At 44.9% G+C, this 16,362-nt stretch overlaps 2 protein-coding genes across 3 annotated transcripts in view; one reads left to right on the top strand and one right to left on the bottom strand.

The window, feature by feature from the left end:
• LOC102232562 (chromobox protein homolog 8-like) lies at window positions 1-4,583 on the top strand. Its single transcript, XM_005808813.3, has 6 exons — window positions 1-341; window positions 2,131-2,174; window positions 2,294-2,359; window positions 2,478-2,544; window positions 3,385-3,685; window positions 3,883-4,583. Exons 1-6 carry the CDS (start codon window positions 273-275, stop codon window positions 4,407-4,409), a joined length of 1,074 nt encoding a protein of 357 aa, XP_005808870.1. The 5' UTR covers window positions 1-272; the 3' UTR covers window positions 4,410-4,583.
• Window positions 4,584-10,925: 6,342 nt separating this feature from the next.
• Window positions 10,926-16,362, bottom strand: part of LOC102235592 (histone acetyltransferase p300) — a 32,083-nt gene continuing 26,646 nt past the window's right edge. For both annotated transcript variants that reach the window (XM_023348495.1, XM_023348494.1), the window contains exon 30: window positions 10,926-15,076. In XM_023348495.1, coding sequence (XP_023204263.1) covers window positions 12,119-15,076 — 2,958 coding nt within the window. In that variant the 3' untranslated portion in view covers window positions 10,926-12,118. The remainder of the gene's footprint in view (window positions 15,077-16,362) is intronic.

The following is a 16,362-nucleotide window of genomic DNA, read 5'->3' on the forward strand; positions in this document are numbered from 1 at the left end:
TTCATGTGTCGCAGATTTTAAAAAGTGAGGCAGGAGAGCGGCTGGAGTTTCTGAGCGAGGGGAGGCGCAGAAGCTTAGCGGAAAAAAAAAAAAAAAGAAAACTAGGACTCTCGGAGGGAGCCGTGGATAAACACTTAGCGCTCTGTTTTTTATTCTCCTTCTTCTTCTTATTATTATTCGTCCATCCTCCTTCCCCCCCCAAACTACTTTATTCCCGCACGTCGGGAAGTAAACAAGCAGGGATCCAGTTGCGTCCTGTTTGGACCGTCGCGATGGAGCTGTCATCTATTGGAGAGCAAGTGTTCGCTGTCGAGTCAATTACAAAGAAGAGAATCAGAAAGGTAAGAAACATTCCTGCTTATTAACAACCCCCCCCCCCCCCCCCCTTTAAATAACACAATTAACCTGCTGTTTTATGCTAATGAATCTCAATGTACCAACCTCTGTCCTCGCGCCGTCAACAACAACAACACAAGGCTGTGGTTTACGTAAAGAAAACACTACAACTAACTCGTTATTTTAATGCAACTGCGCCAAAGTTTCCCCGAGTGGCGTCCTGTGCAGCGGCGGAGCTGCTGCGGCATGGCCGTGTTTTGGGGGAGCCTACGCAGTTGTAGTAAAATGGGAAGAAGAAAAAATAAATAAATAAATAAATGGGGGGGGGGGGGGGGGGGTGTATCTTTTAAAAAGCGGACGGCGAGCAGGCTGCTGCGCAGTTTATATTATTTACGCCAGCGCGCGGAGTGGAAATGCTGTGTAACATCACAGAGAGCCGCGTGATGCTGTGGTCGTATTTAGTTACGACAGAGAGCTGCTGTGAATTCAAACTTGACTTATATTAACCCCGCGACGCTACAGGTGCTCTCTGCTCGTCTTAACGCTCATGACGTAAAAAAAAAAAAAAAAAGTAACATAAAGCGAGCCTTTTTAAAGTTTACGACAGCGTAATACAATACTCTGCGTTTATTGCGCTCCCTCACACGCGCTGGATTTGTTTACGTTTTATTTCAGCTTATTTATTTTCGCCCGTTTTATTCATTTCAAACTAGGGTCGCCTCCGATAGCAGTTTCGGACGTGCGCGTTGCGCAACACTGCTTGTTTACATGCTCCCGCGTGGCCCCACCTATCCAAGCCACCGGTGTAATGTTCCAGAAAGCGCCCCCCCTGCGCCGTGAACACGGGCGCTCGTGGAGCGAGCACGTCATCGCAATGCGAGCGCCAGGGCTGCTGTTTGGAGGCCACGCAGCTCCGCTGCCGGTGACGTCAGCCTGCAGAAAAACGTGGAGAAGGAGAGAAACTTCACGAACCTTCCCTCCCTCTGTGTAGCTCCACAGTTCAATGAAAACCGAGAAGCCATTAGATAATTAAAATATGGAACTCGTGAAGGTAATTAATTGAAATAACAGGTGTAGTTAAAAAAAAAAAAGTGTTGCTGCAGTTATTTTTGTATTTTCTTTTATGATCGCCATCCAATGCAAGAAGTAGTCATATTTATTTGTCGTGATTAAAATGACATTGAAAACAAATGCTTTTAATAAATCAGAAATAAACATGCTTATGATCATTTAAATCTATCTGATTATAGATGATTACATGTGAATTTTACTAAGGAAATGAATATAAATATCAATTTTACAAATAAGCAAATGTAATTGTTTCATGGTCCTTCGCTGCAACAAATCATGACTTCATGATTTCTGGTTTTTTTGTTATCAGAGTGCTTCATTCTCTATAATGCTATCAAGTTGACTTGTGTGCTTCTTAACCAATCATATTTGCGAGCTGCACCCACTGATTGTGTTATTATTGTGTGGCCAACTTCAGCACAGAAGTTATAGGGAAAATCGTGACATGCCTTCAACATTTAATCCACATTTTTTCACAAGAATTTCACATATTAATATGTAATTACACATTGAATTGTTTATGGATTCCAATTATCATAAACACATTTTAATAGTTTCCATTTTAAAATATGAACATCTGTCGGCTCCTCCTTCCCTCAATCCACAGTTTAAAGGGACAGCTGCCTTATTTCTTGTGCTCTGGTGTCCGTTTAACACAGGGACGCATTTTCATGGCAGGTTCACTGACTGCTGTCCCTCCCCCCACTTTGTGTCTCTCTTCAGGGTACTGTGGAGTATCTACTGAAATGGCAGGGATGGCCCACAGAGTGAGTAAGCCTTGAGTCATCCATGGACCTCACCACTTCCAGATATACTTAAGAGCTTTTCCAGAATACGCTCAGATCATTGATAAACAGACAGTCGTTAAATATCTCCGCATTTGCAGGTACAGCACTTGGGAGCCAGAGGACAACATTTTGGACCCGCTCTTGGTCCTGGCTTACGAAGAGAAGTGAGTAATACTGGAAGCATTTTAGGTTTCTCTTTTTTGTTCTCTCTCAGTTTTAGTTTCCTTTCTCGCCTCCTTTCCTCTGACCTCCCCCTCCTGTCTGCATCTTCTCTTCTTGCAGCCAGGAGAAGCTCAGATCTCTGAGCTTTCGAAAGAAAGGTCTCAGACCCAGGAAGCTGGTGCTGCGGGTAACGACACTCATCTTTCTTCACTCTCAAACATTCGTCGTATCTTCTTTCACTAACACAAGCTGCAGCTAGGTATTTAGAGCAAGTTCAAACTTTAAACAAGTGAAGCACTTTAATGGTGGAATCTGTTTTTTAGTAATTTGCGCAACATGCTGCTCTATGAGGGTCTTTTATCCTTCATAGATAAAACACCTTTTTCAGCAAGTTGAGAAAATGATTTCTTACATTTTAAAAAGGCTGTTGAGCCAAATATATTTTATTTATTTATTCGCATTTAGGCATAATCAGACTTTTCCAAACAGGTTTTATATGGAAGTATACTTTATTATGTCAGTATTTGCTTAAATATTTACAATACAACAATAAAAATAAAAGAATAGCCAAAGTCTAATAAACCAATCACTGACAATTAATCGTAATTGTCGGATTAATTGTCTGCATCCTTAGCTTTAAGTTGGAGTCAATTTATTGGAACAGATAAGGCAACACTGTTCCCACACTATCACTTTCGCTGCTATATTACAAATGGAGGAGATTCCAGGAAGGCTTTCTGAAATGTAGGCTCATGCAGCATTTTATGTAAACCGAGCAGGGACACGGAAAAGGAAAAACTGACTAACTCCCTCAACTCACTGATCTAGTCTAGAGTTCCTTCATCGGCTCTGAAAACTCTCTAAACTCACTGATGGTCGTTTTACAACAAGGTGCATTCCTGTTACAACTGTAGAAAACAAATGTGTGCTAGAATAAAATGATGACAAATCATCAAAGAATCTCAGCAAAAATATTTTGATGAAAGATTTGTACACCAGCGATTATTGTTCCCCCTGCTGACCTCAGAACATTTTCGGCATGGACCTCCGGAGCGCCCACAAGGATGACGAGAAGGCCCCGCCTCGCCTGCGCCTGTCCCTCACCAGATCCATGAGCACGGACGTGGAGCAGGCGTGCCGGCGCCGGGCCCGGAGGAGGAACAGACAGAGAGTGACCAAAGCCTTCCCAAAACACTCTTCCAACAAGCCAATCCATGAGCAGAAGATGAAAGTGGAGCCAGTGGAGAAGGACTGGGGCGGCACCAGTGAGGAGGACAAGCCCGGATGTGAGAGCACCACTGAGGAGAGACGTGAAGACAGCTTGTATGGTCAGTTGTCCAATGAGTTGATTGATTGATGTGGCAATATGAATGTTGTGGTTTATTACTATTGATCTGTAATTGTTCTTTGCTGGCTGCAAAGCGAATTGCCCCTTGGGGACAATGAAGTTTGTCTAATCTGATCTAACATTTATCTGAAGTGAGTCTTTATATGTAACCAATGTTTTTCCTGCTTTCTCCCACAGGTCAGTCAGAGTGCAGCTCTCCTCCGTTCTTAGAGGAACAAGACATGGACACGGAGGTGGAGGAAAAGGCTGCCAGCCCGGACATGTGGACAGACGAAGCGGACGGACGAATCTTTGAAACCAGTCAGAGAGACACAAATTCACAGAACGAATCGGAGTCTGAGGCCAAACCAGAAGTCGTGGTTTCCCCAAGCGCCAGGTCAGACTGGGTGAAGGAGGTAGGTGTGGAAGCCTTCTCAGAGAGTCCAACCATGGAGAAAAAGAACGCAACCTCAGTGATAGTGAGGGTCCAGGAATGTGGCAAGACGACGGGTGATGCCGTCTCCGTCTGCTCTGACTCTGAGCCGCAGAAAGACGAAGTGAGAAGCGACAATCAGAGCGTGATTGTGACGGCGTCGGACCGCCCAAAAGTGCCCTACGAAGCGCCACGTCCTGGGAAAGTGATTGTGACGAACGTGACTGTAAACTGCCTGACGGTGACTTTCAAAGAGGCGAGCTGCAGCGATGGCTTCTTCAACGGCTGCTGAACCAAGAGAGGGGAACACGGAGAGAGGGATCAGCATAACTATAGTTAGACCTGGCGCTCATGGTGAAGTAAATATCGCAAGCAAATAGTGTCTGTAAGGTCATTCCACATGATTTTATGAGTTCAGTAAGACATCATTGCCTTGGAATAAAAGTGAGTGGTGATTTTATTATTATAGTGGCTCATTTATTAGGTGTGACAGGAAACAATGCACTGCAGGCCAGCAGATTAAACCGATCTTGGTGGCAGAGTTCATTCTTACAGCAGCTTGGTTCACCCTACTGCAGGAAAGGGCGGCCAAAAACAACAGTTTAGAGAATAACTCTGAAGCAGCTACCGTTCCAGTTGTCCTCAGTGCTTTCCAGCAGGAAGCAGGTTTTCACCAGAACCTGCTTCCAGTCGACTTTTTTAAGAAAAGAAAAAGTAAAACAATGTTTTTTGTAAATGTCGCTCACTGTCGCTCGCACAGAGCTACCCGCATGCCCCCATCAGTCTGTGCCACACACGCACGTGACTCTCTGCCACGCTTTTGTCGGAAGGGGTTTATTTCTGTAACAAAAGAGGGATCCAAACAAAGACGGCGGATTAACGCCTCAGACGGAGTCGTGCATCTAAAGGAAGGGTTGGTCGGACAAAAAGGAAACGCGCGGCCGTGTTTGCTGTCTCTTCGTCCTTTAACTTTCCAAGTATGAAATGCTGCCTGGGTCTATTTTTGTATTACCAATTGATAGTCCGCTCCTTTCACCGGCTTTTGTGCTCATCAAAAGAGGAGGTGTCGATTCAGGACGTTGCTTCTGAGTAGGTAATGTACAAATGGAAGCAAATGTACTTTTGAGTCAAACTGTAGTGAGCTATTATTTATTGCATGTCACTTGTAAATTCTGCACTAATTTATGTCTCTTGGTGTGTCTGAATCTGTCCCTCTAACAAAGATGGATTATCAAACATGTCTTCTCTATATCACAAAAAGATTTCTATTTGACTGCATTTTCAATAAATGTGTATGAAAATAATGTGTCTGGGTGGATATTTATCACGGATGAGTTTGGGAAATAAAAAAAAAATCAGAGTACAACTTCAAAGCTCTCACTTTGACAGAATAGAGGCTTGAAACCACTAGAACAGTGATTAGTGGAAACCCAAACTTAGAATGAAAAGCCCATTTTCTATAAACTAAGAAGCTCTATATTTTGTTCTTCCGGTGGAAACCCAGTGGGTTTGTCAAGTTCTGTTCAAACAGCAGCTCCAAAAATCCCAATGACCTGTCAGCAAAAGAGAAGAGTTTGTTGTAGACGGGATGTTTTAGGAATTGCTATTGCCAACAATCACCACTAGAGGGCAGAGTGCTCTAATGCAGAGAGGCTGCTTGCCTTCAGATCCCCAGATGTGATTCATAACTGGGCATGGCGGGGGAGTATGCTGCTGCTGCAGGAGCAGAGGATCCACGATGCGAACGGTTCGGAGACGTAAAAATATCAATAGAAGTGTGAAGAATCTGGTTGCAATTCGGAAGTGGATGAGAAAAATAAACTAAGAGAATAATAAACTGTTTCCCCAGCCTTTAATCTTTCTTCCACTGGTTAAAAGTTGTGTCGTTTCTTCTTTGATTCCTTGTTTTTGACCCCCTTGATTATTCTTTTCCTTGTTTCCTTTGTCCATTCCCTCTTTTTTTCTTTTTGTTCTTTTACCCTTTATTCCTTCTGCGGTCTCTTTCTTTCTTTTCCTTGTGTCATTATGTTCTTCATGTGCCTGCCATTCCTTCTTCCTCTTTATCCTTATTGCATCCTTCCAGTTGACTGATTGTTAGCAGTTCAGTTCCTTATTGAGCAGAACATTGTACCTTTTTGCCATTCTCTCTAACAAACTGATAAGATAAGACAAGATAAGATAAAATAAGATAATTTTATTAGTCTCCCATAGGAGAAATTTATCTTGGAAGCTGGGGCAAAACTGCAATACAACAATTATTAGCTTGTCAATTAGTCAGACTATCTGCAACTGTAGCCAACCTGCAAGCAGCTGCTCCACAAACATGCTGCTCATATTTTGTCAATGAGCTGTACAACATAATATTGAGTTATTATGTTGTAATATATATTTGTGACTTGAAATATTTCCAAACAGCATATATATCTTAGGATTTTTGTGTTGTATGAAGGATTAGCTTAACCTGGAGGCTAAAGCTAATCATAGTTGGGATAAGAACAAAGCTGACTTTTACCATAAAACAATCACGCTGTTTTGTTTTTTTTAATAGAAACTGCCCTCATGTTTGGATTGTTCCATTAAAAATGTAATGCAGTAATATGTAAAACAGACTTTTTTTTTAGCACTAAAACATGTTATAATGTTATCCCCTCATCAAAAACATACTTGAAGGGTTGCCATAATTCTTTCATGTATGTTTGAGAAATCATTTAATCTCCCCCGGCAACCATTCAGCTGGGAAACGCCTCGGCTGAAACCGAGAACCGCCTTCAAAGAGCTCCAGTTTCTGAGCTTCTCCCCCACTGAGCTCCTTCAGCCTAGCCAGCAGCAATTAGCACAGCTATAATGAGCACATCAGCTGAGCTCATTGTACGAGCTACAGTACTTCTCAGTGCAACGCTGGTAAAAAATGTTGCTAAACCATTAACAGAGGAGTCATGTTGTGATGGCTTCCTGAAGGCAGAGTTTCAGAAAGAGCTAAAGTTTTTAGAGACAAAGGCCCAATTGTAAGGCGTCAAATTGCTAAGTCAATTTTCTTCTAAGTCATATTTGCTATGACTTTATTTATTTATTTTTTTCATTTCTACAATGTAATCTCTGACATCTGAAGCTAACTCACTTGTTAGTTGAGAACTTTGTGTTCAGCCAATGCAAAACAGAAACCAGAGGCAGCTGTGATTCTGTTGACCTTTAGCAGAGTTTATGGCTCTGTGGTCACGCCAAGCTTTAGTGTAACCCACTCTGGGGTAAAACAGAGCTTTCTTCAAGCATAGTTTTTGTCATTGTCCAATTGCCTAATTTTCTGGATCGTTAATTGTCATTTTCTCTCCTCTGAGAGGGGAAGTTAGTTAAAACTTGGGACGCAAACACATCAAAACTGATGTCGGAATGGAAAAAGCTGACCTTAGCTCTTCCTGGCCTGAACAGAAGGCACGTGGTTTCATCTGCAACTACAAAAGGACATTTATTTAAAGACTATTGATGACACAATGATAGCAGAATGCCATTTATTTTAAGTCTAAATATTTCACAGTGGCATAACAAAATGGAGGCCATTGAGAATGACAATAACAGAGGTGGAAAAAAGGGCATATAGGCCTTAAAACTCACATGGCGCAGAAGAAGAACCTCTTCTCAACAGCCAGTGGAAAGTTTCCTGGTCTCTATGGCGACCCGCTGCGTTTCCATTAACCCTGAAATTGCACAAATTAAAATTACGAAAATAAATTAGCTTAATAGAAACACGCTATTAAAAAAAAAACAGCTCACGTTTTTCAAAAAAATATGAAAAAGTTTTTGCGCTAGGATGTTAGCCGTTCTTGCTTAGGTCTTCAGACCGTAGTCCGAAAACACAGGGGAGATATTTCCTCCAGGCCGAAGTAGGACTCGTCTTCCGGGTTAACTTCCTCACTTAGAGGGGCGAAGAACACAAAACACGCGGCGGCACTGAAGAGACCAATTTAACAGCTTCCTTAACAACTACAGGCCGCACACACTTCTTCTTCTTCTTCTTTTTGTTTTATGGCGGTTGGCAAACAACTTTCAGGTGCATTACCGCCACCTTCTGGACTGGAGTATGAACCAGATGCCTAAACCCTATAATCTCCCTATTAGACCTGTTTTTCTAAGAAACCTAAATACGGAATTAAAAACCACATCTCCAGAAGATTTTTGTAGCAGATCTCTAATATTTAATTTAACTTTATTCCTATTTAACTCTTCTACTAATTCCTCTCTTTCTAGATTATATTTATTACATTCCATAAAAATATGTATAACTGTTTCCAACTTTCCACAAAAATTACATAACCCCGTACTATGTTTATTTATTATTTTCAAAGTACTATTTAGCCCTACATGTCCAAATCTTAACCTAGATATAATATCTTCCTCTTGTTTATTCCTATTTTCCTTTCTACACTCCCCCACTTTTTTTTGAATACTATAATAAAACCTTGCCTTCTTTTCACCCTCCCATTGTTCCTGCCACTTCTTCTTGTAATATATTTTACTTATACTCTTTATCTCATTTTTACTATACTTAACTTTCAATTCAATTTCACTTCTCTTACTCGCACTCTTTGCAAATGTATCTGCTAATTCATTTCCAACTATTCCAATATGCGCCGGAATCCAAATAAATTTAACAGTAGATCTATTTATCCCCATTTTATGTATTGATTTATTTATATCTATCAATATGTCTTGTCTTGCTTCCGACTCTTGTTCCATAATACTTATTAATGCACTACTTGAATCAGAACAAATTAACACTTTCTTGTCACTTAATTCTTCACTGGCCGCACACACTTTCCCTAACTACCGTCTCTTAGTCGCTCCAAAGCAGGCGGGTTACAGCACGCAGCGCCCCCTTCTGACGGGAGGACCGGAAGCCTCGTATCTTCCTCACCCACACAACATTCACAGTACTTATAGAGCTCGTTATCACATATAGTGGAGGCACTTTCCGCAACAACTAGGTGGTTTTTTTGACCGTATTGAAATAGATTTATTTCGGAAAACGTCAACACTTTTTTTTTTTTGCATCACAGGAGTCACGTGATCAACAACCCGACGTTTCTACTGGCCCAGACATCGAAGAAGACGACAGGAAGTAGAAGGATGATGATGGAGGAGTGTTGTTGTTTTGTTTTTTCGGACATGTGCAGCTGTGTCATTCCAACATGTTGAATTGATTACTCTTCTATAAAATCGACAACTAAAATTTGTCCAAAACGCCACTCCCAAATATAAGGGGCTTGTTGCTCCAATGCCTGAATAAGATGCTTACCTTTCCTCTGCTGGCTGAATTATGAATATATTTCATGCAAGAGTTTACGTTTAAAATATAAGATTTTCTTATGACTTATTATGAACAAGCTCAGCGTGTTCATTTCTTATTTAAGGGAAACAGCAATTGCAAAATCGGCATGAGCAAAATATTGAAGCATTTGTAATGGATACAGAGCAACTAAGAGTGATCCAAGTTGTTGGATGTAGCAGTGGAAATGTGTTCTCTGCAGTCACGAAACAATCATGACGATCAGGGAATCCAATAAACAAGTTGGGGTTTGGCAGTTCCCAGAGAATTGGCACTTGCCTGACAAGTGGAGTGCTTGGTGCTGAGGAAATTACATTACATGGCTGTTTTTCAGGATTTTGGGCCCGGTTCCTTAGCTCCAGTGAAATGAGATCTTTGAATGCAGGAGGATGTCAAAATATTTCAGATGATTTCAAGCTCCAATGTTTGTGGGGACATTTTAGGGAAGTTTCCCTTTTCCAACATGAAGGCAGAAAGTAAAAACCTAAAAGACATGGATAACTGAAGTCCTGACTTCACCCCAACAGAAGACCTTCTAGGTGAATTAGAGCATCCAGACTTTCCTGCCATCATCGTTGTTTGACCCCAACATGCACTCTGAAGCACCCCTGTCTTTAATTTAAAATTAAAGACAAGGGTGTTAAAACTTTTTGCCCTGGTGGAAAAAACTGTTAAATTTAAACTAGTGGCAGGCCACAAAAGTAAGTACTCAATAAAATTTTATCTGTATATCATTAACCCTTTATGTCCTAAACTTAAAATCTCCGCCTGGATATTTTGGCGTATTTTAATTGTACGCAGTTCTTTAAATGTTCTGTGGGAAAATATATATTTGCCCATTTATCCACAACAACTGAAACTTTCGATATCTAGCAACTTATTTTCGCAATTTACCGTCTTTTAAAAGACGGTAAATTGCGTAAATTGCAGAAAGTGAGATTAATTTCACTTCCTGCTACGGCGGGGGGGTGAAATTACCGTAATGACCCAATATCGGCTGGAAAGCGCAACATCTCCGCTTTCAGAAACCGTTTGAATTTTTCAGATTGCGCAAAGTGTGGCGGAATTACGGTGCTGCAAATTTGGGGCGCTCCGTTTAGGACTTAAAGATCCAAATGAAAAAAGGAGCTTCGGACTGTTGTCTTATTGAAAGAAAAAGATCATTTAAAAATTTCTTGCGTTTTCTATATTTTGTTGACCAAATTTTTTACAGTTCGTGACGTGGTAATGGGCCGAACAAAATCACATTAAGGACCATAAGTGGACCATGGGCCACACTTTGGACTCCCCAGACATAAACATTTTGATAGAAAATATATTGTGATATTATATAAAAATCACATTCCATTATATGTTGAAATATTTCACTGCTAAAAAAAAAAAGCCAAATTAGCAAATATATTGGATATTCATGAATGTGAGCGTACGTTAACGTCTGATGAGCTTTTAGATACCTGGAGCTAATAATAAACATGCAGGACAGAACTGTATTGCTAATTTTCATTTTATTATAAAAAAAAAAAAAAACAGTATTTGAGTCCACAGTTTGTTTCCTTTGTACAGTAAAAAATATTAAATTAACTCCCAAAGTTCTGAGCAGAAAGATAAAGAGGATACGGTTTATAAGGAGGGAGCTCGTCCTCCATCAGAGGAGGATTTAAAAAGTCCAAAGGAAGCAGCAAAGGGGAAGAGGAAGAAAGAGACTAACCGACTGCCGGCTTTCGCCTCGTTTCTGTGCAACACAGTTCATTTGGATCATCATCATCATCCTCTGTTTACTTAACAGTAGAATCTTAAAAAAAAAAAGAAGAAGAAGCCACCCTACCCATTTGTATACATCCCAGCCCACATATGTAAAACGTTACAGGCACAAAGGTATGCATCCCCCCCTCCCCAAGCCTCCGCAGCTCCATCTGAAAGTCTTTAAAAGGAAGGAGTGGGCACACATTCGAGGGAGAGGGCTTTGCACTTCTGCGAGGAAAATAAAAAATAAAATATTAAAAGAAAACTGTCTCTTCCAGCGTGACATCTCGGACCCGGACGCTTGACGTCGTTCCCACCTGGACAGCTAAAGCGAAACGAGAGACTACCGACATCGACGACAAAAAAAATAAGAAATAGCTGTGTACAGGAACCGAAGCGGTCTCAGGACGTCCGCAGCCCACCTCTGATGAAACTGAATAAATAAAACAAACCCAAACGACACAAAAAAAAAAAAAAAAAAAGCTTTATGTTTGAATTTACAGATATGTCGTATCACTCCGCAAAAAAACAAAAACAAAAAGAAAAACACCAAATGACGCAAAACTAAACAAAAGACTTGCATTAAAATAATTTCTTCTTTAATCCTTGACCCTCCTTTTAAAGTTGTAAAAACATATTTTAAAAAAAAGGCAAGTACTTTTGTTTACAAGGGAATCGCCCCCCTACACCTCCCTTTGTCCTCAAGTTGGCAAAAATATATATTAACAGCAATAAGTTACAATTCATTCTAACTCATTTAACAACTGCTCCATTTATTGTTCATCTCCCATAGGAAGTTCAGTTCAATGCATCTTTATTGAAAACATTTTAAATAACTTTTTAATAATAGTAAAAAAAAATAAAAATAAAAAAAAGGCTAAGGAATAATAATACTGTCCTTGGTGAGTGCAGTTTGAGCAGAGATTCGCCTAGCTTCTCTACATGTGGTCTAAGGAGTTGTGGTTCATGTTCTGGCCCATCGGGTCAGGACCGCCGGCCGGCCCATGCAGACCGGCCATGCTGCTTAGCTGGGAGAGCATGGCGCTCTGGTCGGAGCCAAACTGCTCCATGGCGTTCTGCTGCTGGCTTGTCTGCTGCTGCTGCTGTGGCGCGGGGACCACCATCCCAGGGTGGTGCTGGTTCAGGTGGCCCGGGTGCGGCGAACCCGTCTGCACTTGCGGCGAGATGTGATGCGGCGATGGCTGGGGCTGCATGCGCGGAGACGGGCTGGAGTGAGGCGGCTGGGACTGCGGCCGCGGCGAGGGCTGCGGCGAGCGCACCTGGTTGGCGAGCGACGTCGGCAGCGCCTGGCCCTGCAGGTGGTGGTGCGGCGACGGAGCCATCTGCTGCGGTGGCTGCTGGGGGCTCATGGGGTTGCTGTGTTGGGCGGGCGAGCTGCCAGGGCCGAGGTGCTGCTGCTGCTGTTGCTGCAGCAGCCTCTGCGGCAGAGTTTGTTGGAAAAGCGTCTGGGAAGACGGAGGGGTGGGCCCACCTTGAGGAGGCTGCGGGCCTTGAGGCGGTTGCTGAGCAACGCCTCCACCTCCTGGACCCGCGTCACCGCTTTGGAGGGCAGCCATGCTGTTCTGCTGCTGCTGCTGCTGCTGTAGCTGTAGCTGCAGCCTTTGCTGCTGGGCGGACCCCGGGTATCCCTGCGCCTGCTGCCCCTGTGGGGCTCCGGGGGGCCCCTGGCCCATGAATCCCTGCCCCTGGGGGGGCTGCGGCTGCTGGAACTGACCGTGATTCATCCCCATCTGCTGCTGCTGCTGCTGCTGCTGCTGTTGCTGTTGTTGTTGCAGCTGCTGCAGCTGCTGCCGCCTCATAATCAACTCTCGCACCTGGAGATTGTTGATGTTTCCCATCTGTGACCCCTGACCTTGCATACCTCGCCCCACCCCTTGCGGCTGCTGCAAACTGCTCAGCATTGGCCTCTGTTGCTGCTGCTGATGCTGCAGCTGTTGATGCTGCAGCTGCTGCTGCTGATGCTGCAGCTGCTGCTGCACCTGCTGCAGCTGAGACATGGACGCCATGTTGACGTTGGCCCCTCCCTGACCCCCCATATGCATCCCTGGCTGGCTGCTCGCAGCGTTCATGTTCACCTGTGGGTTGACTCCAGGCATGGCGTGTCCAACTGGCCCCCCGGCGGGGCCTGGACTCCCTCCTGGGACGCCGTCCGCTCCACCGGGTCCGCCCTTGTATTTTGAGGCTCGTTGCTTGATGAAAGCAGCCAGGAGCTGTGGGTTGGAGCGCAAGATGTTGAGGACCTGCTGCTGCTGCAGCGGAGAGCTGGGGGAGCGCAGGGTGCGGAGGAGCTCCTGTAGAGCCGCTTGGGGGATGTTCCCCCCAGCTGACCCTTGCTGCTGCTGCACTATGTTCATCATGGCAGCATGCCCCTGAGCTGGTTGATGTGATGTCTGCTGCTGCTGCTGCTGCTGCTGCTGCTGCTGCTGCTGCTGCTGCTGCTGCTGCTGCTGCTGCTGTTGCTGCGCTGCCATCATGGCTTGATGGCTCATCTGGTTCATCATCGCCTGCCGTTGCTGGGGTGGAATCCCCGGTCCAGTCCACTGCTGCTGCGGCTGCTGCGGGTTCTGCAGCGGAGCGCCCATCCTCTGTGGTGGCAGGTTACCCTGCGGCGGGGGTTGCTGCTGCATGTGCCCGCCTGCTGCCATCATCCCCTGCATCGCACCCTGCTGCTGATCCATGTGGGCTCTTACAGCCGTTTGGTTTTGCGGCTGCATCCCCTGTGGTCCGACCATCCCTACGGGACCGCCGTGCCCCATGGCCATCTGCTGGGGCTGACCCGGCTGGTGGTGTGGGTGAGACGGCATCATGCCCGTTGCCGCTGCTACCGCCGCGGCTTGCCTCTGCAGGCCCAGCCTCCTTTGGGCGTCGGCCACCTGCTGGATCTTCAGGGCAATCTCCACAGCTGCTGGTGGGGGGCCGGACGGGGGCGGCTGGCCAGGAGGCTGCTGCTGCCCCGCCGCGTTGCCGGGCATCACAGCCCCACCGGGTTGCTGAGGCGGCGTCGACGAACCAATCAATGGTTTCCCCTGGGACTGGTGGATGGGGGAGGAGCCTGGCGGTCTGCCGGAGTACGGCGGGTGGGGGTTGCCCCCCGGGATGCTTTGCTGCTGCATCTGAGTAAGCATTTGCTGCTGCTGCTGGGGAGAGTTCATCATCCCTCCTGCTGCAGCCGCTCCGCCGCTCATCTGCTGGAACTGGTTCAGCGGATGTTGGGTCGGCATCGCTCCTTGCTGCTGCTGCTGCATCCCGTTTCCAGGACCCATGCCCTGCGCCGGGACCGGGGGCATGTTCTGAGTCGGGGTGTGGGGGGTCGGCGGCTGGGTGCCGACCGACGTGGGCGTACTGGGCGCCGTGGCGCTGTTGGTTCCTGGCGATGGCAGCCCCACCATGAGTCCCCCGGGTGGCGCACCCGCAGGCTGACCCACCCGCTGCATGGTGGCCATCCTCCTCCTCAACATCTGTGCCTGCTGCAGCCGGTGCTGCAGCTGCTGCTGCCGGAGCTTCTGCTTGATGTTCAGGCAGAACGGGACAGGGCATTTGTTCTCCTGGCAGTGCTTGGCATGGTAGCAGCACAGCGCGATCAGCTGCTTGCAGATGGGGCAGCCACCGTTGGTCTTGCGCTTGCAGCCCTTGGTGTGCTGCACGACGCGCTTCATCTTCTGACAGGACGGGAGGGAGCAGTTGGCGTTGCGGCACTGGCACGCGTGGACCAGCGACTGGATGCAGCGCTGAATGCTGAGGCGGCGGGAGTCGCCCGGATTCTGAGTGGCCGCCGCCGCCTGGTTGTTGCTGTCGTCGTCCAGGCCGAGCCCCAGTTTGTCCATCTTGTGCTCGTGGCCTTTAGTGTTGTAGCAGGTGATGCACAAGTCATAATCCTGAAGGGAAAAAAAAGGTTAAAAAAAATGAATAAAGTAGACATTATTATATCATGTTGTTTGCAAGTGTCAGCAAGTCATATTTAAGACCTTTTCAGACCTTTCTAATGCCACCTTGAATGAAATTCTGCCGAGCGACCAGTGAATTTTGTGTAAGTAAAATTTTGAGCTCGTACATGTAGATGTGCATACACAGGCAAATTGTAGGGTGAGACGAAAAAAAATTAGCTAGGAAGGATATATTAGCAGCTAGTTAGCGGTTTGCCTCAAAAGACTCTCAGGGGCGTGCCGTGATGGCGTAGCGGTTAGCGCGACCCGTATTTGGAGGCCTTGAGTCCTCGACGCGGCTGTCGCGGGTTCGACTCCTGGACCTGGCGACATTTGCCGCATGTCTTCCCCCCTCTCCTTCCCCGTTCCTGTCAGCCTACTTTCGTAAAAGGGACACTAGAGCCCACAAAAAGACCCCCTGGAGGGGTTAATTAAGATGTCTGAATGCGACTCAATTTTTGCCTGATTGAAAAGTCTTGTGAGAAAAACAATAATGAATAGTTCTCACATGATAAAAATTTAAGACCTGTGATTATCATATTCAAAGCCAATACATTTTAAGGCCTTAATTTAGCTAAATGAATTTACAGGGTTTGTGCAAGTCTCACCAGCTCAAACTAAAGACTTTTTAAGACCATTATCATTTAAATTTAAGATCTGTTTTAATACTGAAATGTACTGAACAGCTGTAATCCCTGCAGCGACGAGCTCTTTTGTACAGAATGAATGCAGCATTGTAGGAGTTGGAAATAGAAATGATCCAGTGGCGAAGACAAATGTCGTCCAGCCAACTGGCAATAAAATTGTTCTTAAACCACAACTAACACAAAAAAGCAAGCTAGCTTGCTAGAAAAGTTTGTTTGTTTCTTTCCCACTGAAGGAAACAAACCAATGCTTCCTGCAACTATGGCTATATACCTTATATATAATAAAGCTATATATTAGCTATGTAGCTAATACACCTTTTGCCGGCTAGCAAGGGTATATTAGCAGTTATTTACCATTAGTAGAGTCACAGGAAGCAACAAAAAAGTGACTTAAGTATTTGCCTGACAGAAAAGTTAAAACTAGAAAAACAGACTACATAGAATATACAAGATTAAATAATATATCACCACACAACGTAAGACCTGTGATTAACGTATTTAAGGCCAACTTGACTCTTAAACAAATTTAAGACATTTTAAGGCCTTAATTTTAGACACATCCTGTGTATGTTTTGTAATTTCCTGGTGGAA

Source organism: Xiphophorus maculatus, chromosome 16 (genome assembly GCF_002775205.1).
Source record: "Xiphophorus maculatus strain JP 163 A chromosome 16, X_maculatus-5.0-male, whole genome shotgun sequence".
In the NCBI taxonomy this organism is placed as follows: domain Eukaryota; kingdom Metazoa; phylum Chordata; class Actinopteri; order Cyprinodontiformes; family Poeciliidae; genus Xiphophorus; species Xiphophorus maculatus.

Excerpts from the sequence above, each read along its gene's own strand:
- LOC102232562 (XM_005808813.3), top strand. The coding sequence starts at position 273 with ATGGAGCTGTCATCTATTGGAGAGCAAGTGTTCGCTGTCGAGTCAATT. Across the intron at positions 2,545-3,384 it reads CCAGGAAGCTGGTGCTGCGG|AACATTTTCGGCATGGACCT; the intron begins GTAACGACACTC and ends TGCTGACCTCAG. Across the intron at positions 3,686-3,882 it reads ACGTGAAGACAGCTTGTATG|GTCAGTCAGAGTGCAGCTCT; the intron begins GTCAGTTGTCCA and ends TTTCTCCCACAG.